This window comes from Pan troglodytes, chromosome 5, assembly GCF_028858775.2.
Source record: "Pan troglodytes isolate AG18354 chromosome 5, NHGRI_mPanTro3-v2.0_pri, whole genome shotgun sequence".
NCBI lineage: Eukaryota > Metazoa > Chordata > Mammalia > Primates > Hominidae > Pan > Pan troglodytes.
The window spans coordinates 94,170,965-94,198,019 of NC_072403.2; the positions used below are offsets into that span (position 1 = coordinate 94,170,965).

Here is a 27,055-nt window from a genome sequence, read left to right on the forward strand (position 1 = left end):
GTTGAGCACCACAGCTAAAGTACATTGTAAGCATTTTGAAAAATACTTGCAGTATAAATTCATAATCAAAACAGAAAATTTTTAATGTATCCAGTTATTCATTTCCTATGCAAATTAAACTAAAAATTAAAGATAATTATACAGGTATGGGATCTAAAAAGCACATACACACATAATTAAATGTATAAAGAATGGATGAGGTGAAAGAATGTAAAAAAGGTACTTGATTACTTGGCAATTGATCGTTTGTTTTGAGTATCTGAAAATGAGTCTGGCCCTATAATTTCTTCCACATCTTCTTAGTCTGAGCCATTTAATTTTTATTTTCTAACAGACCATGTAGCTGGAAAAACTTTTGTTTTCTTCACAGAAGTTATAAATAATTAAAATTAGTGAACTCTAGGGCACCCAAAGACATCTCAAAATCTTTTTAAGCTGTACTAAATATTTGAGATTTTAATAGTAAGCAACTTACAAACATCTCCCTCTCACTATCAATTAATGAAAAGCCTCCCATTCCTAATAAACAAAATTTAAGGCTTTTAAGTTTGTATAGCAAATGTTTTCCACTCTCTTCCAGTTACCAACCCTTGCTATGCAATAGAAAATATTTCTAGACTATCGAGCCTGTGCATATCTTCCCTTCTCTTTCACCTCAAAATACCTACTTTAGCACGCATCTGAATCACCTGGAGGGCTTGTTAAAACAGATTGCCGGGCACCCCTTCCTGTTTCCAATTCAGTAGAGGCAAAGCCCATGAATTTGTATTATCACATGTTCCCAGTGATGTTGATGTTGCTACTCTAGGAATCAATAAAATTATCCTCAATTTCTTTCCCTCAGTTTAAGAAAATTAAGTAGCACTTCTTTCCTTTCCAACAAGTTTAAATTTGTACTCTTGGTTTTATCTTCCTTCTCATTCTACCGTTATTTCTGTATTTCCAGCATCTCAGTCTCTTTCTATATGCATTGACTCCTCTCTGCCTTCTAGATGCACAGACCTCCTTTTTTAAAAATATATATAAAACAAATACACCGTCTATTTAAAAGTTACCATCTATGTCTCTCATAAATCTGTTCACTGCCAAATTTCTAGGTAAAATATCCTTGAACCAAAACCTCTACATTCGGCCAGGCGCGGTGGCTCACCCTGTAATCCCAGCGCTTTGGGAGGCTGAGGCAGGCGGATCACTTGAGGCCAGGAGTTCGAGACCAGCCTGGTCAACATGGTGAAACCCCGTCTCTACTGAAAAAAAAAAAAAAATACAAAAAATTAACCAGGCGTGCTGGCACATGCTTGTAATCCCAGCTACTTGGGAGGCTGAGGCAGGAGAATCCTTGAACCCAGGAGGCAAAGGTTGCAGTGAGCTGAGATCGCGCCACTGCACTCCAGCCTGGGCGACAAGAGCGAAACTCCGTCTCAAAAAACAAACAAAATCTCTACATTCTATTACTTCTCTCCATTACTTAGATCATCTTTCAGAGTCCAAGCAGGAAACAGACAGCACTCTCAACTTGGGAGAATTATTATTAAATTATTTATAAAAGTCTGGGTAGGATGTAGGAAAACCATAATGGATACTGCAGTTAGTTGGGCTAGATACAACGCAAGATCCTTTGCCATTCTTAGGCCTGAGGGTGTGGGAAAGCAACATCCCCAGAAGCTGGAGAGATTGTCATATGGAGAGAGCTGCCCGACAGGAGCTGTGACCTTCCCCTGATTGTGGCTCATAACAACATCATGAGAGAGGGCAGGAAAAAAAAGCTTCATTCTCTTTCTCCTGCCAACACGCCAATATTCTGCTGGTGCTCCAAATGGTTATCAAGCCTGTGCATATCTTTCTCTTACGGCTCAAAATACCTACTTTAGTACACATCAGAATCACTTGGAGGGTGATAACTGGATGTCAGAGGGAAAATAAGCTGGTTGGTAAAGTCCTAGAGATTAATTTCACAAGATATAGTAGAGAACAAAGGATGGATCTGCAAATAAACAATATCCCTTACCATATGGTCCATCTCTTTTGTTCCTCAGATTCTTATCCTTTATTTAGGTAGACACATTTATGTCCTCAATGCAGGAAACATACAAACACACAAAGTCCTACAAGCTACTATTTCATAAGATTGATGTCAATTTAGTCATATTCTTCTCCTGTACACATGGAACATTCTCCAAGACAGAACATATACTAGACTATAAAAGATATTTCAACAAACTTAAAAGGACTGAAACAATACAAAATAAGTTCTCCAAATTTAACAAAATTAAATTAGCAATCAATAACAAACACATATTTGGTAAGAATTCCCAAATACTTGAAAATTAAACAATATACTTTTAAGTAATCCATAGTTCAAAGAAGAAATCAAGATGAAATTTAAAAATATTTTAAACTGAATGAAAATAAAAACATGACATATACAAATTTATGAGATGCAGCTAAAGCAGTGCTTAGAGGGAAATCTATAGGTCTACATGTCTGTATTTGAGAAAAAGAGAACTCTCTAAGCCTGAATATATAGAAAAGAAAAGCAAATTAAAGCTAAAGGAAGCAGAAAATAATAATAAAGAGAACAGAACCAAAGAAAAAGAAAAGAGAGCAGAGAAAAATCAATGAACCCCAAGCTGGTTCTTTGACTTCAATAACTTCTTTGACAACTTCAATGTTGACTGATATGATTAAAGAAAAAAAAGAGAGAGAGAGAAAATAAAGATTACCAAAATTACAAAAGTAGGGAGTAACTTGACCACCAAACCTTATGAAATTAAAAGGACTGTAAGGCACTACTATGAACAAACTAGACAACTAAGATGAACCAGATAAATTCCTAGAAAGACACAAATTATTGAAACTGAATAAAGAACATATAGAAAATCTCAACAGGCCTGTAATATGTAAAGAAATAGAAAAAATAATAATTTAAAATCTTCCCACAAAGAAAATCCCACACCTGGATGATTCCACTAGTTAATTCTATCAAATATTTAAATAAGAAATAATACCAATCATTTATGAACACTTCCATAAAAGTGAATCCTTCCCAATTCACTCTATAAGGCTGCTATTACAGTGATACCAGAGTAAAAGATAGGGGAAAAAAAGGAAAAGAAAAAGAAACCCACAGACCGATATCTCTCATGAATACAGATGCAAAAGTCTTCATTGAAATGTTAGCAAATCAAATCCAGGACCTCTTTCTGAAGTGCTGTCATGGTCCACTTCTTGACTTACTGGTAAATTACTTAGCTAAATATTTTTGTCTTGTGCACTTACCTCTTTATGTTATGGTTCAAGATTTTAAAAGATTTAAACATACACATATACAAGAAAGAAAAGAATGCCTAGTCTATGTTCTCAAAGTACAAGTAATTTAGTAAAAGACTAGATTAATAGAAAAACAAAAGTAATGGCAGAATATGACAAGTACCCTAAAAGGTATAGGGTTACAAGGAAATGAGAACATAGCTGATCCATGTATGCTCCTGTTTTTATGTTACTTTATGTTTGAGGGTGTATGGAGGGAAACCAGAAAAACTATAAAGGAAAGAGAATTTTGATTGCCTTAATTATGGATAGGTAGAATTTTATCTGAAGAAAAAGAAAAATTTAGGTAGAGATCAGCATGAGCAAAGCTTGAACCATATTTGGGAGAAACATCAGGTCAAGTTTGGCTCCACCACTATATGTACAATTTTTTTTTGAGATGGGGTCTCACTCTGTCACCCAGGCTAGAGCACAGTGGCATGATGTTGGTTCACTGCAACCTCCGCCTCCCTGACTCAGGTGATCCTCCCACCTCAGCCTCCTAAGTAGCTGGGATTACAGGCGCCCACTACCACATTTGGCTAATTTTTGTATTTTTAGTAAAGACGGGGTTTCACCATGTTGGTCAGCCTGGTCTTGAACTCCTGGCCTCAAGTGATCCACCAGCATCGCCCTCCCAGAGTACTGGAATTATAGCATGAGCACCACGCCCGGCCAGCTTTCTTCAATTTATAAAATGAAGAGAATATACATTAAAATTAATCAATAAGGCTTCAGATCTAAAATTTTATGAAAGAGCTATTTATACCTTATCATGAACAAATATATACACCCTGGCCTCCAAAACAGTTAAAGGGAATCAACCCAGACATAACTAGCAATGCTTTCTCAAATGACTGGATATTGCTCCTATATAAAGCTAGGTTTTCTTAAATTTATTTTAAAAACCATGTCTTTAGGACTTGAAGAAGAGTCCTGAATCCCAATATTTTGTCAACAAATTTGACTTTAACTGATTAGCAGTCTTCTTGATTTTGCAAGTTTTAAGCATATTCTGCCTCTGACATACCCTTATCCCAATGTCCTACCCAACCATCACTTTTTCAGGCTGAAGAGTTCTGCCAGGAGGCAAAGGTTGCAGTCAGCCAAGATCCTGCCGCTGCACTCCAGTCTGAGTGATGGAGTGAGATTGTGCCTCAAGAAAAAAAAAAAAAAAAAAAGAGTTCTGTAATTGTTTTCATAAATCTTAAAGATCTCTCTATCCCACTGATATTTTAAATTTGTCATTTCCAGTATTTCTTCAATTCTATCAGGTCTTTTTGAGGTTATGGAATTAGAGATGAATACTGTAGCAGAATAATGTTATTTTGTTAGGGGAGAAAGAAAACCCTTATCACTTTCCTGGGCTTTTTGACAGCAATGTGTCAGATAGCTATCTTCATGGAATTATTTATGAAGAAATACAGTTTATGACAGTGTTTCTCTTTAACTTTACTAGCAAAAGAACTCATTTTTCCCAATAAAATTATATATAATACCTCACTACATAAAACAGACCATAAAGTGCAACTGCTCTGGTTGTAGTTTGTAACTGCCTAGAGCCTCACAGATGCGGTTCAGCTCTTGCCCCTCTTTCACACCCCATCCAACAAAGACCCCCAAGAGTGCTTCCCAGGCAGCACGGAGGACAGCAAGAAAATCATCACTTTACAGCATCTGTAAATATTAAAGATGTCAACATATACAGAAGAATCAAAGCTTCAAATGAAATCAATTACTTCAAAAGGCTTCTTTACTGCAACATCAATAAAACATTTATAAAATTCATTTCTCAATTTACTCAAACACACATACAAAAATTCACAAGTTCATATTTAGAAAACTGCCTTTTTAAATCTGTCTTAGAATAAATACAGCATCAACTTAACCATATACTGGCTACTAGTGTAGCACATCAGAAAAAATAATTATTAACTCTTTCCATAATAAATGTCAATATAGTAAAAAATGTCAAGCACACATTAGTGAAATGGATCAAGATCATTTTTTATTGCACATCTGCTTACATGTCTGCTGCTTTTGGGCAGAGTTAAACCTGACATATTGAGTCAGTTTCCGTCATTTTACATCAACTAAATTATAGCAGTGAATTGCTTATGTGTCTCCCAGGCTTACCTTCCAGAAACTAGAACATTAACCTTTCCAATTTATCTAGGTACTGAAGCACAAATTTAACATTTGTTTTTGAAAAATTTAAACACTCAGAAACAAACCAAACAACATCCTATACAGAAAACAATTTTTATGTCTAGATGTACAATTGAGGTTCAGAGAACTTCTGATTATACAGTATTGTAAAGGTAATGACAATCCAGCCCTCTTCCAAACTATTTAATTCCTGTATATGTAATTAAGCATTTATTTTCAGAAATTTTAACACTTTCAGCAATTGATTCTCTCACAACTAGGCATTTTTAAGATCCTCCATCCCACCAAAAATAACCCACAATGATTCCAAATCTTGTTGTTTTTTGTTTTTTTTTTTTTAAAGCTATTCTCTTGGGACTAAACTGTTCAGAATAATCAGTATTCTTATTCCCTTTCCACTGTACTCTACTGCTCAATGCAAAATGGAGAATATGTGGTCCAAATAGAAATATGGCATTTGTGCAGGTCAAGCTTTGAAGAGACATGGACCACATGCCTAGCCTGATTTTTAAAAAGCAACAAGAATGGTGACACAACTATTACACCAAACACAAAATTCTGGCCATTAATGAATCAGAAGTAATAACTGATGCTCCTACTTTAAATTCATCAATGCCATATTTAAGAAGTCAAGCAACAACACATACTTGGCAAAATCTTCTAAATTCTCAAGTTATCAAACAAAAAAGTTATTTTTAATACTTCACCCCCCTTATATCATCTTATGATTCAATCACTTATATTTTCCTTTGTTAGATTATTCAGAAGAAACAATTCTATTTAACCTTAATAAGTTTTTGTCTCACACATTTTATATAAAGTTACTAAAATCATAATTCTGAGAAATTTATTTTTAATCATACAAACATTATATGATTTAACTGCAGTAAAGAAATTATATCTTTTCTTAATCTATTTAGAATGATATTACAAAATCTCTAAGACTCTTTTCCACAGCTTTTCTTTATATGAACAAACTCATAATTATGAAAAATGCATCTCAACTCCACAGTGAACTAGCATCCATGCTTATTCCACATAGGTACTGCCAGTGGTCCCTGCGGTGTCCTTTCAACAACGACAAACTCTTCAGGGTTGCCAAATGCCTCATAGAAAACCAATAAATCTTGTATGGCATGCTCCTCAATCTGAAAGGAGGAAGGGAAAGAAGACTCTTTACTCTTTTAATTATAAACTAAGCAGGATGTATTTGCCTTCCAATTTCCTTTTGAGGAACTATCACTTTCCATGGATACAATACAGTGAAATTAAATCAGGTATCCTGCATTTTAAATCAGGTATCCTGCTATCTCTGTGGCAAGGAGAAAGCTTGAGGCGTGAGGTAGAATCATGAGATACCCATGCGCTCTTGAATTTGGATCTTGAGCAGAAGGAAAAAGAAACTGAAAATGATTGCTAAAATTCATTCATTCCAATAGCTTTATTCTGTGAGATACTTTCTGTTGTTGTACAAGTCTTCTAAATCTTGCTTCTGAGCTTTCCAGTGCTACTATGCGTCTTTTCTGTTTCCAAGCCTGGCTGTCTGGTCTTTCAGCTAAGTCTATGGAATCTTAATATCCCTCAAATAAATTATCTTTTCCTTAAGTTAGCCAGAGTGGGCTTCTGTTGCTTACAATCTTAGAATTCTTACTGATACAGAAGCCAAGTGTAGCACTAGAGAATACTGCCAAATTCTCTACTGGTCATTTTAAAAAACTAAAATAATCCAAAGTATCACCAAAGCAAAAATATAAGCTTTATCATAATTTATTAGTCATAAATTAATTGCCCTGAATATCTACAACTAATACATACACTGCTAGATGCTTCAGTTTAATTTTACCTGGCATTTACATTTTAATTTCATAGATACAAGCACCTGTCCAAAACAAACAAACATGATTTTCTTAAAACCTAAGTAGGAAATGTAGTTCTTCTCTAAATTAAACCCTACTAAGTATGTTATTTACCTGAATCAGAGCCAACGGTTTTTCTCGACTTCTAATAAGAGCTGCTTCTTGTTGTAGTTCTTCTTCTACAATAGATGCAAAAGTGACTGGGGCTACCATGGATGGAGCAGTCACTGAAGAAGATAGCCAGGGACTGAAAGAATAGTAATAACGAGTTTCATTCATCTTCCTAAATTTTTGCATGCAAAATTTTCTCTGAAATACTTTTTAGCAATGCTACAATTCTTTCCAGTGACCTACAATGAACGAACCTGGAAGCTTTCACAGAGATTACAGAATGATGAGTTTCACTCATCTTCCTAAATTTTTGCATGCAAAATTTTCTCTGAAATACTCTTTAGCAATGCTACAGTTTTTTCCAGTGACCTACGATGAGCGAACCTGGAAGCTTTCGCAGAGATTACAGAATGATGAGGTGAGAATCAGAAAAACAGAAGAACTAATGTTTTATTTGGACCAGTATTAGAGAGAAAATTTTGGAAAGCACCAGGAAATGGGGAGGGAGCAGAAACAACATAACTGAACAGAAAGGTAACTCAAACTACAGTACAGAGAGGATACAAGTAATACATTCTACTCAACACCATACTATTCCCAATTTCTTAACATTCTCTTATTCTCTTTTTTTTTTTTTTTGAGACAGAGTCTCACTATGTCACCCAGGCTGGAGTACAGTGGCATGATCGCGGCTCAATGCAATCTCTGCCTCCCAGGTTCAAACGATTCTCCTGCCCTAGCTTCATGAGTAGCTGGCATCACAGGCATGCACCACCATGCCCAGCTAAGTTTTGTATTTTTAGTAAAGACAGGGTTTTGCCATGTTGGCCAGGCTGGTCTTGAACTCCTGACCTCAGATGATCCACCCGCCTCAGTCTCCCAAAGTGCTGGGATTATAGGCATGAGCCACTGCACTCAGCCTTAATGTTTTCAATGCTAAGCAGCAGCTTAGCTTTGGAGGCCCATAACTTATCAATTAACCTTACTTGGGACTGTCTAGAAGTGGTAAATCTGAAATATGGTTGCCTTCTGGTCCTGGGGTACCATGGGTAGAGCATCTGCAAAACAAATGCCAAAATTAAAGATTAAAGCTTCTAGTAATATTAGTCAAACTGCTTATTAATAGATACAGAGGAAGAATTGTAAACTCCTGACTCCAGAGGCAAATTAAATGAGTGCAGTCAAGCTTACCTTTAAAATTATAAGTAAACAAAATAATCTATATTTATAAAACCTTCTGTATAAAATATCATAAAGATACTGCAAGAAATAGCCTATTTCTAATAATATTATATATATATATTATATATATATATATACACACCGGATAAACCAGTAATCTCTAAATCAGATAATTAACAGCCGAATTTTGTGAGGAACTAATATACTTTATGAGCAAAGGATTACAGATAGGACAGAAATATAAAATATGATCTTTACCTTCTAAGAATTCACAAGCTAGTTGAGGAAACAACATACAAAATGACATATAAAATAACAGAACAGAATTTGAGACAGTATAACAAATTGAGTCACACTGGCTATAACAACTATAAAAATCACAATATTTAATCATTTGAGAGGGCCTCATGGATGGAATGAACTTGAGAAGATAATAAAAAAGAGGTATATGATGAAAGCAGTAAGAAGCATTCCAGTAAGGAGAAAAACTTAAAAAGGTACAATACAGATGGACCTAATTATGGAATTTTACAGCTAGAAAGGTCCCTAGAGATTATCTAGATTGCTCCAATGCTCTCTTTCAGCAATGAGAAAACTGAGGACTAGACAGGTTTAACAACACAAAGTCAAACAGAGAGTAAATTAACAGGACCTAAAATATTGACTTCGTGATTCATTTATACACATTTATTGAGCATGTCAGGATTACTGTAGGTGCTAAAAATCAGGCTGATTAAAACCCAATCTTCTCCCCTCAAAAAATTCTGATGGGGAAGATTTAAAAATATACTTAAGCAATGATAAAACAATGTATAAAGTACTATGGATGCACAGAAGAAAAAATACAATATGGAAGATGGTATATACTGATGGCTTCACTGAGGAAATGACATTAAAGCTGAGGAGACGTACAATTAGAAAGAATTTTGGTTGTACAAATACATGGACCTAAAAAAGATTTCAGTTATTTAAGTAAAGGCAGGCTGTTCTCTTCAATAAGCAAAGAATGCCTGAATTCAGAGTAAGGAAGAAACTTAAAGAGAAATAAAGTTTAAAAGAAACAACAGAGCCAGAGTACAAAATGCACTGAAAGCTAAAATGTTTAGCCCTAATGTGTGGGCAAACAAATTTACTAAAAGCCTAAGTACTTCATGTGTATTATCCCATTTAATCTTTGCAATACCCTGTGAAGAAAGCATATATTAACTATTATAGAGATTGAAAAACAAACTCAAAGAATATTATATAATTTGTCTGATTCACAAGTTAGATAAGTAGCAGAGAGATAACAAAAATCTGGTCTTTTTGATTTAGAGTACAGTGTTTTTTCCATGACCACACAGCTACCTTTATTTTTACTATTCCCCTTATTCTGGAATATATTCCACTTCAAATGTCTTCTCATTCTTTTACAGTTGGCTCAAATGTCACCTTCTCTCTACTCCTACAAAACTTCAATCATTATGATAAAGCATCACACACTGTTATTATTGTTTACATGTCAATCTTAACTGCTAGACTAGTCTCTTGGGGAACAGGACTGTGTTTCATTCATCTTTGTATCTCAGTGTCCACCAGAATACTTGGAAATAGTCGTTTATGAAAAATTAATTAGAAAATTAACGACTGAAACAGAAACTCAAAGGGTATTTTTTTAGTATACGATAATGAAAAGCAGAGGTTTTTAGGTTCTTTATTGCTTTAAATTACTGATAACTTTTCTTAGAGATACAGGTACTGAATTACAAACTGATATAAGCCTTGTAGTAAACCTGCATGATAGGTATTACTACTCTCATTTCCATATGATGAAACTGAGGTACAGAAAGACTCAGAAAGAGCTGTATAATGTTATACTGAATCTCAAATATGTTTCCTAAGACTACAATTCCATAACTTTTTCCACTCATGATGTTTCAATGGATAATTTCATTAATTACAAATTTATCCAATGTGGAGTCTGTCAAAATTTCTTCTTAAAATGAACCAAATTTGTCAAATAAAATAGAGCTATGATTAAACAAATATCAAAAACATTCTAAACTTTCAAATAATAAATATAGCATTATTGAGTTTTCAACATTAGCAACATAGAAGTAGATATCGCAAGAGACAATCTGTAGAAAATTTAGCCTTCTGAAAATAAACAGCAACATAAAAAGGTTAACTCAAATTTTCCTTAAAAGATTTTTGTTCTGGCCAGGCGCGGTGGCTCACGCCTGTAATCCCAGCACTTTGGGAGGCCGAGGCAGGCGGATCACCTGAGGTCAGGAGTTCAAGACCAGCCTGACCAACATGGAGAAATCCCATCTCTACTAAAAATACAAAATTAGCCAGGTTTGGTGGCGCATACCTGTAATCCCAGCTACTAGGGAGGCGGAGGCAGGAGAATCGCTTGAACCCAGGAGGCAGAGGTTGCGGTGAGCTGAGATCAAGCCATTGCACTCCAGCCTGGGCAACAAGAACGAAACTCCATCTCAAAAAAAAAAAAAGATTTTTGTTCAAACCAAAAAACATTAATATTGTCACATTTACTCTTTAAAGGAACTAAATTATTCTTTGCTCAGTTGGCCTTAAAAAAATTGTACTGGCTTAATTAGAAAGATTTTTATATCAGATTGGAGCTGATATAACCACAGAATAATTTTTTTCTCACAAGTAGTTTTTTTCACTAATTAGAAACACAAGCTCAGCTGGGCACAGTGGCTCACACCTGGAATCCCAGCACTTTGGGAGGCTGTGGGCAGATCACCTGAGGTCAGGAGTTCGAGACTAGCCTGGCCAACATGGCAAAACCCTGTCTGTATTAAAAATATAAAAATCAGCCAGGCATGGTGGCAGGCGCCTGTAGTCCCAGCTACTGGGGAGGCTGAGGCTAGAGAATCACTTGAACCTGGGAGGCAGAGGTTGCAGTGAGTGGAGATCACGCCATTGCACTCCATCCTGGATGACAAGAGCGAGAGTCCGTCTCAAAAAAAAAAAAAAAAAGAAACACAAGCTTACATTTTCTTTCCAGAATTACATAAGGGGACATTTCAGTGAAAGGAAAATGGGAAATAAAAGCACATGAAATAAAAAAGAATACCTAAGTAACAATAAACAAATAAAAATTGTACAAATTGCTCACTTTTAGATGTTAACACCCTCAAACAACATTGTCATTCTTGCCCTAACCTTGGAAAAAACTCACATTTTCTACAACTAAAACAAGAATGTATAATTTGTGGAATTTCCTGAGATGAGTCCCCCACCCCTGGCACCCTAACTCCCCAAAGGACCATAAGCATTCCTATCTTCTTAACTCCCACGATTTCCTCTGTTTATACTGCCCCATCTTCTCTTATTTCTTCTTTTAAAAATCCCATCCTGTATTCAAAAGCTTATGACAATGAAAGGAATCAAGAATTAAGTGATCTCTTTTTTTCTAATGTTTTTCACATGCTTATAAATATAATAATAAAATATTTGGAAATGAATATAAAAAGTGCTTATGAACTGACCCAGCTCAAGCCCTTCTTCTGCAATGAAGTCTTCCTGACAACACCAGCCCATGCTCAGTTTTTCTTCTCAGAACCACTCATTTGGTACTTCATCATATTGTAATCTCTTTAATACTTCCATATTGTATCGTAATTTCTTTTTGTTTTGTTGTTGTTGTTGTTGTTGTTGTTGTTGTTGTTGTTGTTGTTGTTTTTGGAGACAGAGTCTTACTCTGTCGCTCAGGCTGGAGTGCGGTGACGTGATCCTGGCTCACTGCAACTTCCACCTCCTGGGTTCAAGCAATTCTCCTGCCTCAGCCTCCCTAGTAGCTAAATTACAGACACGCACCACTATGCCTGGCTAGCTTATTTATTTATTTACTTATTTATCTTTTTATTTATTTATTTATTTTTTGAGATGGAGTTTCACTCTTGTTGCCCAGGCTGGAGTGCAATGGCACAATCTCGGCTCACCACAACCTCTGCCTCCTGGGTTCAAGCAATTTTCCTTCCTTAGTCTCCCAAGTAGCTGGGATTACAGGCATGTGCCACCCCAGGCCCGGCTAATTTTATATTTTTAGTAGAGATAGGGTTTCTCCATGTTGGTCAGGCTGGTCTTGAAGTCCCGACCTCAGGTGATCTGCCTGCCTCGGCCTCCCAAAGTGCTGAGATTACAGGCATGAGCCACCACGCCCGGCCTAATTTTTGTATTTTTAGTAGAGACAAAGTTTCCCCATGTTGGCCAGGCTTGTCTCAAACTCCTGGCCTCATGTGATCCACCCACATCAGCCCCACAAAGTGCTAGGATTACAGGCATGAGCCACAGCACCTGGCCCTTGTATCGTAATTTCATTCTGATTCTGTCATTTAACTTCCATGTATGTATATTAATATTTATCAACTAGATTTCAGACACATTAAAGGCTGCACCTATACATTCTACTTTTATATATACCCAACACAGGCCAGTACCAGGTAGCCCATAATTTGCAAATTAATGAATATTTTCGTTTGTCTGTAATGTTTAATATTTCCTTTTTAAAAAAGCATACTTATTATGTTTTCTATGATGGAAAAAACCCCTGAAACTCAAAGCTATCTGTCTTCTTTCTCAGAATCACTAGCAGTGATAGCCAAAGCTATTTAAAACATTAACTCCCATACCAAAAATACTGAAGCTATGGATATGTCATACTGTCATAAACTCCATTGAGTCAAACTTCCAAAGCAGTATAACAGGGCACACTTATAATTAAGAGCCCTGATGTTATAGCACACTCTAGTGATCAACTATGAAACCACAGATCCATATTTTAAGTTCCATGACAAATCGTTATATATCTAAAGACTTTTTTTAAGTTTCAATGAATATTAATATTTAAAATATAAAAATACAAAACTTATCTTAATTTTCATACCTTTAAATTGATATATCTAAGACATGCAATATAACTCACTACATTAGAAACAAATGTTACTTGAAACAGGGTTACAATTTTAATTAATTTACTCATTCATTCACCAGACTCACTGAGCACCTAATACATGCCAGAAGCCATTCTGAACACTGGTAGTAAAATGATGAGCAAAGACAAACATCCTCCTTGCTCTCATTGAACATATAATTAAACATACAAACATGAAAATACTTAGAGTAGACAAATATTAAAGAATCACACTAATAAATATGGAACGTACAATAAAAAAGAAGTACTATGAGAACATACAACAGCAAACTGCCCCAGTAAGTCAGACTTCTCCAAAGAATATAACTGAATAGATATTGAAAGAAGAGTCAGAGTCAGTCTGTCAAAGAGTAAGGAGGTGGAAAGAAGGAAAGTGCATTTGAGAACTAAGAGAAGGCCAAGATGACTAGAATACAGAGATCAGGTTACAAAATCAAGTTAAAGACAGTTGGCAGGAGCCAGACTATGTAGGCCTTGAAGGCCATATTAAGAATGCTATAGCTTTTCTCTTAAAAGCAGTAAACTCCAAATTTTAAAAAAGAACATACTGGCTTAATATATTTGGAGGAAAGAAAGGCAAGACCAGGCCGGGCGCGGTGGCTCACGCCTGTAATCCCAGCACTTTGGGAGGCCGAGGCGGGCGGATCACGAGGTCAGGAGATCGAGACCATCCTGGCTAACACGGTGAAACCCCGTCTCTACTAAAAATACAAAAAATTAGCCGGGCGTGGTAGCGGGCGCCTGTAGTCCCAGCTACTCGGGAGGCTGAGGCAGGAGAATGGCGTGAACCCGGGAGGCGGAGCTTGCAGTAAGCCGAGATCGCGCCACTGCACTCCAGCCTGGGCGACAGAGCGAGACTCCGTCTCAAAAAAAAAAAAAAAAAAAAGAAAGGCAAGACCAGTCAGGAGGGTAACTCTGGTGGCCCAGGTGAAGTACCACACCAGACTGAATCAGAGGTGATAGCACTGGAGATAAAATTTAGTATATGGATTTGAGAAATATTTAAGAGATAAAAGTGGAATGCTCTAACAGTAGACTGAATATTTGTGAAGAAAATGGAAGTGCCAAAGACACAAATTCTTCCTATTTACTGAGGAAGAAGATTCCGAAAAAACAGGCTGTTCTGTTTTGTCTATATTTTTGTTTGATTTTGGTTTTATGAGATGGGTATGAGGAAAACATTAAGTTTAGTTTTGGACATGAAGTTTGTGGTCTTTCTGAACATCCAGATAGAATGGTAGGGTCAATAAGAGATAATTAAGTCTAAAGCTCAGATGATAGATATGGGCAAGAGATATAAATTTTGAGTCTTTAGTACATGTCTGACGACTGAACATATGCTCATTAAATGGATAGTGTAGAAAGAATATAAAGTGAAATAAGACAACGACCAGTAATTGAACTTCAAGTATGATGAGTCACATAAAAAGTGGATGGTGTTGGCAATATAAAGGTCACTGTTGAACTTAGCCTGTACTGGTACTGTTTCAGTTTAGTAATGGGGCTGGGAGATAGAATGAATTACGGACTGAGTGGGAGGTGACAACTCTTTTGAGAAATCTGGCTGTGAAGTGGACGGAGAATTGGTAATGATAGGACAACTGATAGAAGAAAGTGTGCCCAGACCACATGAGAGACCTGAGCACATTCAAAACCAGAGGGGAAGAATCTAGTTAAAAGGAAAATGTTGAATCTTACACAAGAAAGGAAAGGGGTAATTAATAGTTTTCAGGCTTCTGAAATGGGAAGCATTAAGGTAAAAGCACAGGTATTGGCCTAAGATAGGAGAGATAACTTTTCTATGACAAAACAAGAAAGGAGGATAGTTCTATATAGGCAGGGGCTAATTTGTTCACCACTGCAACTCTAGTACTTAGCATAATGTTTGACACAAAGCTCATAATCAAATGTTCGATAGACAATTTTAAGACTATGTACCTAGTTTTATATTTATAAGCCTATCATAATTATAATTGTAATTTATAAATATGCAAAAAGGCTTAATCTGTTTCATATGTTAGCATTCCATTTAAGGTTTTTTTCTTTTGTTTTGTTATGTTTTTTGAGACGGGGTCTCCCTCTGTCACTCAGGCTGGAGTGCAGTGGCACAATCATGGCTAACTGCAGCCTTTACCTCCCAGGCTCAAGCAATCCTCCCACCCAGCCTCCTGAATAGCTGGGACTACGTGCACATGCCACCAAGCCGAGCTAATTTATTTTTCTTGTTATTTTTTGTAGAGACACGGTTTCATCATGTTGCCAGGCTGGTCTTGAACCCCTGGACTCAAGTGATCTGCCCACCTCGGCCTCCCAAAGTGCTAGGATTACAGGCATTAAGCCACTGAACTCAGCCTAAGATTTTTATTTTAAAATAGTATTTTAATGCTAGAAGTATTAGACAAGTTAGGGAGATGACTTCAGATATTTTTTGCTCTTTGATTTTCTGTATTGCAAGAAAACGGCTCAAGAACTTTCCTCCTAAATCTAAGTATCTGTAAAAAAGAAGACAGTCACAATAGTAACAATAAAAATATGCCTAAACATTTAATCTAAATCAGGAGTTTCCAAACATTGTTGTCAGAAGACTTTGATAGTTCCTCAGGGCAGGTAAAGTGACATTAAACTAGTATAGCTTCCAGTCTCTGTTCCTTGCTTCAGTCAGAAAAGTTTATATTATCTGTTTGATGCACTTGAATTGGACATAACATATCTTACTTATTTTGTTTTGTTTTGTCTGAGACCAGGTCTCACTCTGTCACCCATGCTGGAGTGCAGTGGTTTGATCACAGCTCACTGAAAATACTGCTTTTAAATTATAGATAGATTTTGATGTTTCATGTAGGCATTTAAAATATGAAACTTTTTTTTAAATACATTGGACTTTCTAAAGCAGTATCAAAAATAGCTAGGCCAGGTGTGGCGGCTCATGCCTGTAATCCTAGCACTTTGGGAGGCTGAGGTAGAAGAACTGCTTGAGGCCAGGGGTTTGAGACCAGCCTGGGCAACATAATGAGACCCCCATCTCTACTTTCATGAAAATTAAAATTAAAAAATAGCTAGAGAAAAAATTGCAAATACCTAAAGGTCCATCAACAGATGCACAGATAAACACATTGTATGTGGTATACCCATACAATGAAATACTATTCAGTAATGAAACAGAATCAATGGATACCCATAACAGCATGAATAAATCTCAAAATAATTATGCTGAGTAAAAGAAGACAGATTTTACAATGGGTACATACTGCACGACCCTGCTGATATAAAACTCTAAAATGTACAAGCTAGTCTTTATTGGTAGATTAGTAGCTGCTTGGGAGGGGGAAACAGAAGGAAGAGAGGAAGGTATTACAAAGGGACATGACAAAACATCTGAAAATGATGCTTATGTTCACTATTTTGAATGTTGTGTTGGTGTCATAGGTGTATATATACGCTGAAACTACAGAATGTATACTTTAAATATACGCAATTGATTTTAAGTCAATTATATCTCAGTAACTTTCAATTTTTTTTAAGTGGGGAAGGAATTTAAACATGCTAATTTTAATTCTGAATGTAAAAGAGTGTACAAAAAATCTGCCTCATAAAGTTTTAAAGATTATTTCAGAACATAAAACCACCACAGAATATTTTAAGGTAGAAAATGTATTAGTTTTAAGTTTGTTTTATTACCTGACAATTTTTGGTGCCTGAGAATTTTCAATTCCTTTAAAAGAAACTTTTTTGACATGATCGCCTGAACTATGGCTAGTAACAGACTTTTTTTCTTCTAGTAAGAAATCCCGGAATGACTTGGATGAAACTGAATGCAGAGAAGATGCCCTGCAAAAGAAAGCGAAGATCATGTTAAGACATCCATTTTGTAAAAGGGCATTGCTGGAAGTTATAAGAGAACAATAAGAGAACGTATACCAAAAATTTTACAATATACAATTGCAGTTTTCAATGTGATGTTGGATTCTTGCTGCCAATTGTGAAATATCCAAAACTATTCCATAAGAAAAACCAATCAATGAAGACCAAGTCTAGAGATAACTCAGACGTTAAAATTAGCAATATTAAAATAGCTATTACAATTATGCATCAGATAACAACAACAAAAGCTCATTAAAAATAGGTAAGTTCGGCAAAAGAAACTATTAAAAAAAGAGCAAAATGAAAATTCAAGAATTTTTAATATATTTTTTAAAATTCACTGTATAGATGGAAGAGTTGGTAAACTTGAAGATAAACCAAAAGAAATTTTTGAATCTGAAAAGCAAAAAAGAGAAGTTGAAGAAAATTATCCCATAGTGAGTTATAAGATAAAATCAAAAGGTCTGCCATATGTGTTAACTGAAGTCCCAGAAATAAAGAAGAGAGATATGGCAGAGAAAAAGAAACAATGGCCAAAGTTTTCCCAAATTTGGTGGAAGATATAAATTTAAAGACTCCAGAATTTTGGCAAACCCCAAAAAAGATAAAACAAAGAAAACCATATTTAGGCACATAATAAATAAACAGCTGAAAACCAAAGCTAAACAGAAAATCTTGAAAGCAGCCATAGAAACACAACACAGAATGAAAATGAGTAGCTTGTTATTTGAAACAATGAAGCCCAAAAGATGATGGAAAGGAATCTTTAATATGATGAAAGAGGTAGAGAATGTCAATCCAGAATTCTATATCTGAGTAATCTTGAAAGTAGGTCCTCTTCAAGTCATGCCTTGAAATGACTATAGCCCTGGCCAAACCTTGACTGCAGCACTGTGGAAGATCCTGAGTCAGAGGCATTCAGCTGAGATTCCTGACCCAAAGGAATTATGATAATAAATATTGGTTGTTTTAAGCTGTTGTTCAAGTATAATCTGTTATGAAGCAATAAATAACTAATACAAGATATTACAGAAATTAAAAGGGTAATAAAGAAATCTTATAAAGCCAGGTACAGTGGCTCATGCCTGTAATCCCAACACTTTGGGAGGCCAAGGCAGGTAGATCACTCGAGCCCAGGAGTTTGAGACCAGCCTGGCCAACATGATGAAACTCCGTCTCTACTAAAAATACAAAAATTAGCTGGGCATGGTGGCACACACCTGTAATCCCAGCTACTCAGGAGGCTGAGGCATGAGAATTGCTTGAACCTGGGAGTCAGAGGTTGCAGTGAGCCGAGACTGGGCCACTGCATTGAGGCTGGGTGACAGAGCAGGACTCTGACTCAAAAAATGAAAAACAAAACAGAGAAAAAAAAAAGATAGAAGTGTTATAAACAACTTAACACAAATAAATTTGACAATTTACATGGAATAGACAAATATCTTTTTTAAAAAACTAAATTACTGAAAATAACAGAAAATCTATATAGACTATATCTATTTTAAAAATTGAATTAATCTCACCAGGTTTTTTAACTGCAAAAATTGACAAACTGATTCTAAAATTTACATGAGAATAAAAAATCCCAGATTAGCCAAAGCATTCTTTTAAAAAAAATAGAAAGTTGGAAGAAGACAAAACCAATTATGGTAATCAGGATAGTATAAGCTAGGTCTGAATGTATTTCCTCCAAAACTCATGTTGAAATGTAAATGTCACTGTGATTGTATTGTGAGATGAGACCTTTAAGAGGTGTTTAAGTTATGAGGGTGCCTCACAAACTGACTAATGCCATTATCACTGAGAATGGTTAACCCTTTTTGCTGTCTCTCACCCTGCTGGCATATGCCTTCCACTATGCTATGAAGCAGGAACAAGGCTCCTGCCAGATGCCAGCACCTTGATATTGGACATCCCAGCCTCTAGAACTGTGAGCCAATAAATATCTGTTCATTATAAATTACCCAGTCTGTGGGACTCTGTTACAGCAGCACAAAATGAACTAAGACTGTGTGATACTGGCATAAGGATTGACAAACAGATTTCTTCAAATATGTTTTACTGTTCTTTCCACTGACTATGCCATAATTGGAAACAGTACCTGATTTCCCACAATTTTATTTTCCTAACTCACAAGCTCCAGCTATTTTCTACCTTAACAGCCACAGAAAATTTATGGAGAAGTATTTTAGACATTTGTACCTGCATAAAAATTAACCAGAATTTTGCTCCTCAGCAAAAGAAGCCCTGTAATTTTACTCTAAATAATATTTTAGCTTTAAAATATTAAATAATTGAAATTGTTTTATATTGTATGGGTTAGCTCTAAATGGAATTTGAAAGAATTTACATTCAAACATCAAGCCAGGCCACAAAGACCATGTATTCTTCCACTGAAGATGACTGATAAGAAAGGTTCTATTATTTCTCCAAGTAAAACATTTAATTTTGAGAAGTAGCCAAATCCCATACATACTTAGTGTTTTCACATTAAATTTAAAATTTGCCTGGTTGGAACTTCAATCTAATGCAAAAACCCAGTTATCTCTAATACTTTCCATTGCCACACCTAACTGCCAGCAGCAGGAGTACAACTATAAACACTGGGAATTCTACAGACTAGGCGAATGAATGTGTGAACAAACTAGTGAAAATCCTACCACAACCTCAAGTATATTTAGAGTGCTAATTTGTGTTTTGCTAATGAATTGCACATTAACCTTAATATTAATGTAAACATATTTTTAAAAATCTTTTGAAGAAGTAAAATCTTATTAGATGATACTTCAGGTAATGATGTACCTTTAAGAAGGATTTTAAAAAACAGTTACATCGGCTGGGCGCGGTGGCTCACACCTGTAATCCCAGCACTTTGGGAGGCCGAGGTGGATGGATCACGACGAGGCCAGGAGTTTGAAACCAGCCTGGCCAACATGATGAAACCCCATCTCTACTAAAAATACAAAAATTAGCTGGGCATGGTGGTGTGCACCTGTAATCCCAGATACTCGGGAGGCTGAGGCAGGAGAAGTGCTTGAACCCAGGAGGCAGAGGCTGCAGTGAGCCAAGATTGCACCACGGCATTGCAGCCTGGGCGACAGAGCAAAACTGTCTCAGGAAAAAAAAACAAACAAACAAAAAAAAAAAACAGATAAATCACCACAGTCATGAATACGTTCTATAAATAACAATCTGTAAATCTGATTAAAATGTTAACTTCAGCCAGGAACAGTGGCTCATGCCTGTAATCCCAACACTTTCGGAGGTGGAGACAAGAGGACTGCTGAGCCTAGGAGTTCAAGACCAGCTGGGGATATACAGGAAGACCCATCTCTACAGCAAATAAAAAATTAGCTGAGCATGCTGATGCACACCTGTGATCCCAGCTACTCAGGAGGCTGAGGTGGAAGGACTGCTTCAGCCCAGGAGGTCAAGGATGCAGTGAGCCAAGATTGCACCACTGCACTCAAGCTTGGGCAACAGAGTGAGACTCTGTCTCAAAAACAAAAAAAAAGCTCCAATTTTTTTTTTAAACCAATGCATACGAGATATGTTCTCAGGAAAACAATCTATTCCATTTTTACTTCAAGCATATATTACAAGTATTTACATTCTATGTGTATCTGATTAAAAATCAAGTGATATACTGAATTATGTGGCTATCTCATAATTTTATAATCACATGAAAAATTATATCACACTATATTCACTCAATAATTAATGTTTTATCCAGAGTTCAGGTTAAAATACTTTGCAGCCTTCTAAGAATTCAAGAAAGAAAATTATTCAACAATTTAGTAACAGTAATTTCAATTTATACTGAAGTGCTTTGCTTTGCTGTGCTTCATAGTTACTGTGCTTTTAAACAGGTTGAAGGTTTGTGGCAACCTTGCATGGAGCAAGTATATCGTGCCATTTTTCTAACAATACATGCTCACTTTGTGTCTCTGTGTCATATTTTGGTATTTCTCCTGGTATTTCAAACTTTTTCATTATTATTGTATCTGTTATGGTGATCTTGATCTTTGATGTTACTATTATAATTGTTTTGGAGCACCATGAACCACATCCATACAAGTTGGCAAGCTTAATTGATAAATGTTTGTTTTCTGACTGTTACACCAATTGGCAGTTCTCCCATCTCTCTCCCTCTCCTCCTTAGGCCTCCCTATTTCCTAAGAAACAATAATATTGAAATTAGACCAACTAATAAACCTACGGTGGCCTCTAAGTGTTCAAGTGAAAGAAAAAGTCAGATGTCTCTCACTTTAAATCAAAAGCTAGAAATAATTAAGTGATGAAAGCACCACCCTGATCAGTCAGCAGTCATCAACATCAAGGCAAGATACTCCACCATAAAAAGATGATTCACTGAAGGGTCAGATGACCATTAGCATTTTTTAGCAATAAAATAGTTTTACATTAAGGTTTTTTTTTGTAGATATTATGCTATTGCACACTTAGCAAACTACGTATAGTATAAACATTACTTTTATAGGCACCAGGAAACCAAAAATTTCTTGTGACTTGCTTTATTGCGATGTTTGCTTTACTAAGGTAGTCTGGAACCGAACCTGCAGTATCTCCAAAGTATGCCTGTATAGTCTTAAAAAGAGCATAAATTACTAATTGTAGACAATTCAGATACCTCTCACCTTGATGATAATAATTCAGAATATCTATAACTCTCAAAAATTCAGAATACCCATAACATCTATAATTATCTAAATTATCTATAATTGGTCAGTTAGATAAATTTTCTTAGTGTACTAAGATACATAAAACTCATTACTCATGTTTGTACTTAAGTTTTCCAATCATGTTTTCATAAAATAAATGTATAACAAATATCACTTGTATTTGATAATTATCAAATTCTTTTTTTTTTTTTTTTTTTTTTTGAGAAGGATTTTTGCTCTGTCGCCCAAGCTGGAGTGTGGTGGCATGATCTCAACTCACTGTAACCTCTGCCTCCCAGGTTCAAGTGATTCTCCTGCCTCAGCCTCCCAAGTAGCTGGGATTACAGGCATGCAACACCATGCTCAGCTAATTTTTGTATTTTTAGTAGAGACGGGGTTTTTCCATGTTGGCCAGGCTGCTCTCAAACTCCTGACCTCAGGTGATCTGCCTGCCTTGGCCTCCCAAAGTGCTTGAATTACAGGCGTGAGCCATCATGCCCAGCCAGATAATTATCAAATTCTTTTCAAAGAAAAATAACCTATGTTTTTGGTCAAAATTTATGGCATCTTTCTTCCCATCTTTCTAGAATTCTCCTTAATATGCCATAATAGACTCCTTTTAAAATTTGGATAGATAGTCCCTTCAATGTGGCACTCTAAGCTCATGTTGCTAATAATTACCAAGGAAAAATTTTTCCTATGTTTGAAAATTAGTCAGAAGTTTCAGATAAATGACCACTTGAATACCTTCCTCTGAAATCCTAAAGTGTACAGCAAAGTAATCAGAAAGGTATAAACCCACAAGGGCAAAAAGAATAAGCTATTAAGACAATGGCAGTCTAAAAACAGCAACACATTTTTGAAGGATAGCAAAACAGATGGAATGATAAAACTGATGTCGCCGAGTGGACAAAAAGAAAAACTAGCAGTCATCAGGTGGGTGACAGTAAAGAGGGAAGCTGAGAACTCTGGAAAGGGGCATATACTGGAGACAGAGTATGTATCAAATCCTGAAGTCGACGTGAGCATGAAAATTGTTTCAGTTTATTTAAGGAGGGGCTGAGAGTGCCAGATGTACTCCCTATCTCCATATGGTCATATGACTACATCTCCTTTACTCTGGCAGAAGGAAAATTTGATTCAAAGTCACTAGTAATAGAGGATGGCGGGAGTGAACTGTTGTGTACAAAGTCTATACACTAAATGTGAAAACCTATTACAAATGGTGACAAGTTCAGTCCCAGCTCTAACCTCCCTACACTGAGATACGCTTCCAGAATGCTAGCAACAAAATGTACACCTTACCAGCAAAAAAAAATTAAAAGGCTGCTCTTTAGAAAAACTGACAGACTAAAGAGACCAAGGAGAAAAGATATGGAGATAACCAACATATGGGGAGATTCAGGGGTCCCTAAGGAATCTGATACGTTACCCTATAGTCACACCTATCAGTCTATTTGTACAACATAGGCACACAGAACTTCCAATCAGAACTTGAGAAAACAATCAATCAATAAATTGACAAAATGAAATAAAATAAAACACATATAGAGTAGAATGAATAAAACATGGATGTAAATCAATGGCTATTTTTAGCTTTCTTTTTTTTTTGGTTGATTGGTTTATTTTGTTCAATATCATATTGGTAAGATTCATTCACACTGTTGTATTTAGTCATGATTTATTCTTTTTCATTACTCTGTAGTATTCTACTATAAAAATAAATTAATTTATCCATTGACTGCTGATAGACATCTAGATTGTTTTCAGTTTGGGCTATTACAGATAATAAATTATGAACATTCTTATACTTGTTGCGTGGTACATATGTGTGTGTTTCTGTTGGGTATATACTAAAGAGTGAAAATGCCTACAGAGTACAGAGATCTTCAACATTAGAATATTAAAACAATACTATAGAAAAAGGTATCATCAACAAACAAACCAAAAAAGGCTCTTGATAAAGATTTTAATGGTTGAAAAAAGTCAGGCAAATGTTCCAGAAAGTAGAATTAGAAGGCATATATGTGGACAATAGAAAAGAAAAAGTGTAGTGGCTCACACCTGTAATTCCAGTACTTTGGGAGGCTGAGGCAGGCAGATCACTTGAGGTCAGGAGTTCGAGACCAGCCTTGCCAACATGGTGAAACCATGTTTCTACTAAAAATACAAAAATTAGCCGGGTGTGGTGGTAGGCATCTGTAATCCCAGCTATTCAGGAGGCTGAGACAGAAGAATCGCTTGAACCTGGGAGGCAGAGGTTGCAGTGAACCAAGATCGCACCACTGCACTCAAACCTGAACAACAGAGTAAGACTCCATCTCAAAAAAAAAAAGAAAAAGTAAGAAATTTAGAGAAGCCTAGGGGGACCAATATCTGACTAATGTGATTTGTAGAGAAAACAGTGAAGAGGAAAAGTATCAAAGTAATATTAATATTATATAAGATTTCCCTAGAACTTAAAGACATGCTGTTGCCAATTAAAAGAGTCCAAGTACCCAGGATGTATCAAAAAAGACCTACATTATGATACATTACTGTAAAATTTCAGAACATTAGAGATAAAGAAAAGATCCTGTAAACTTACAGGGAAAAAAAAAGTGGAGAAGAAAACAGGAGGTAACATAAGAAGATTTAGGAATTAAATGGCATTGAATAAATTCTCCAAATGATTTCCAATTTAGAATCCCGTTCCCATCTATCAGTCAAGAAGAATGAAGGCTAGAATAAAAACATTTTCATGAATATACGAGCTCCAAAAATATATGTCTTATACATCCTTTATCAGAAACCTACTGGAGTTGTGCTACATCAAAACAAGGAGTGTATCAAGAAATAGAAAGCCACAGGATCAAGAAAACTGGGGATCAAACACTGGAGAGAAGGGAAGACCTGCAAGACAACAGTTAAAGAAAATCTCAAGATGACAGATATTCAGCATGCCTGGAAAAGACCCGGTTCAGATCACAAAAGAACACAGGACTCTAAGGAATATGCCTCCAAAAAAATAAGTGAAACAACTTTCACTCATTCACTTCTTGCTTAAGGAAAATGATTGATGGCATGCTTACAGCTATATTACCAAGTCCAAAGCTTCATCATGAGCTTAGTTAATTCTCTCAAACTGCAATTTTGTACTTGACAGTGGTTCCAATAACTTTTCCCCCTTTTTGGATTTTCCATACCTTTATTTAAAGAAAGCACAACTCAGTATTGCAGCAGTCATATCATAAACCCTACAAGGGTAACAGTCAAATCTGTCTTGTTCATTGCCTTATCATCAGAAACTAGCACAGTCCCTTACATTTAGAAGGTGCTTAACAAATACTGATAAATTTTAAAATTCTGCTAAGCTTATCCTCTCCAGTTTTACCCTCTTTTCTCTTTTCCTTGGGTGTTCTTACCTCTTATTTTACTTTCTTTTTCAGTAACCATGCTTTGGACCTACTAATAGCCCTAACAGGCACTGATTTAGTTCCATTGGTAACATTTAGAATAAAATTATTTGCCACTTTCTTCAAAATAATTAACATTTTAATTGAGAAAAATATTCCTTCTTACAAACAGAATAATGTGGCCTTAGAAACATTGAAGGGATTCCCCTAAACCATGGGTAGCTGCCAAGATCCTCCCCAGTCCTTGTGAGAGAAAGAGAGTTCTACTGATTTCTTCGTAAGGCTTCACATTCTCCATGTAGTTCTCCAGTATTGGTTTCCAGATACTTTAAGTTACAAAGAAAAGGAAGGATGGAACGGAAGCTGGAGTACAACCTATTTTACATATCTCAAAATTATATCTGACCTCTTTGGAGGTTATTCCAATGCTGCCACTATGTGTAAATTCCAATGGAGAAAATGTAAACACAACATTAAGTAAGGAGCAGTGTTTTAAAAAGTGAAAAATAACAAGCTATGATTATAACCATGTAAAGATATTTATGGAGCATGCAGAAGGACAAAGAAATTAGCGTAGTATAAATAAAGTTTTCTTTTTATATGTGTCTGATGTATTTAATTTCTTGTAAAAAATAAAAATAAATAAATTTTAAATCACTTTAGCAAGAAAATCTAATTAGAATATCAAGAAGAAATTACATCTATATATGAAAAATATATCCACATTTTGATGTGTATGATGATGTGTGTCATCATGACGTGTATGTCAAAACACCCCAAATTAAAAGAAAATAAACAACAACAAAAAAAGTGTTTGTTTCCCAAGTTCCAATTTTTAACTTGAAAACAGAAGGGGAGATAAAATACTTGAAAAGACTTTAGAAACACTGGAAGTGGGAAGGAACTCCAAAGTCAAGTACTACCTTAAAAGCAAATGCACAAATCTATATTAATTTTAATAAAAATAAGAGCATACCATGCATTCACTGGTTTGGGGGCTTTTGAAGGAGTGGATAAAACTGTTTCCATGCTATTCATTCCTGAATTGTTTTCCTTGGTAGTCAATGCAATCATTTTTCGTTGCTTCTGAGAAAGTTTAACTCCATGAGAAACTGTTTTGCTAGAAATTAAACCAATTAGTTTCAGTGGTTTCTTCTGACAAAGTTTAATTCCATGAGAAATCATCTTGCTAGAAATTATATCAATTAACATTAATTTCTGCTTAATAAAGGTTACTGGCAATAATAATGTTTTCTATTTATTTGATGTTATTTTACCATTATTGGATCAAAATGCTCACAAGTTTCAACAATGAAAATATCAGTTTATACTAACAATGATCAAGTAATAGCTACATATGAGCCCTCCAACGTATCACAAATTTCAAAAAGAACTTGCATCACAAGCCTTAACTCTTTGGCTTTTGTAGCCAATAGTCCACAATGATCATTTTAGAGTCAAGTTTCTGGGATGTAATACTGTATTCTACAAGAGCTGGATTATCAACTCAACTCTATCTTTAGCACATATTTAAGAGATAATATTATG

At 35.7% G+C, this 27,055-nt stretch overlaps 1 protein-coding gene across 5 annotated transcripts in view; it reads right to left on the bottom strand.

Annotated features, from left to right (window-relative positions):
* Positions 1-5,295: 5,295 nt before the first annotated feature.
* Positions 5,296-27,055, bottom strand: part of IBTK (inhibitor of Bruton tyrosine kinase) — a 78,373-nt gene continuing 56,613 nt past the window's right edge. For 3 of the 5 annotated variants that reach the window (XM_054686080.2, XM_054686079.1, XM_063813228.1), the window contains 6 exons: positions 26,484-26,627; positions 17,251-17,400; positions 10,981-11,103; positions 8,432-8,503; positions 7,449-7,581; positions 5,296-6,626 (listed from right to left, as the gene is read on the bottom strand). In XM_054686080.2, coding sequence (XP_054542055.1) covers positions 6,495-6,626; positions 7,449-7,581; positions 8,432-8,503; positions 10,981-11,103; positions 17,251-17,400; positions 26,484-26,627 — 754 coding nt within the window. In that variant the 3' untranslated portion in view covers positions 5,296-6,494. The remainder of the gene's footprint in view (positions 6,627-7,448; positions 7,582-8,431; positions 8,504-10,980; positions 11,104-17,250; positions 17,401-26,483; positions 26,628-27,055) is intronic. The other 2 variants (XM_003950878.6, XM_001148806.8) reach the window with 1 other exon arrangement.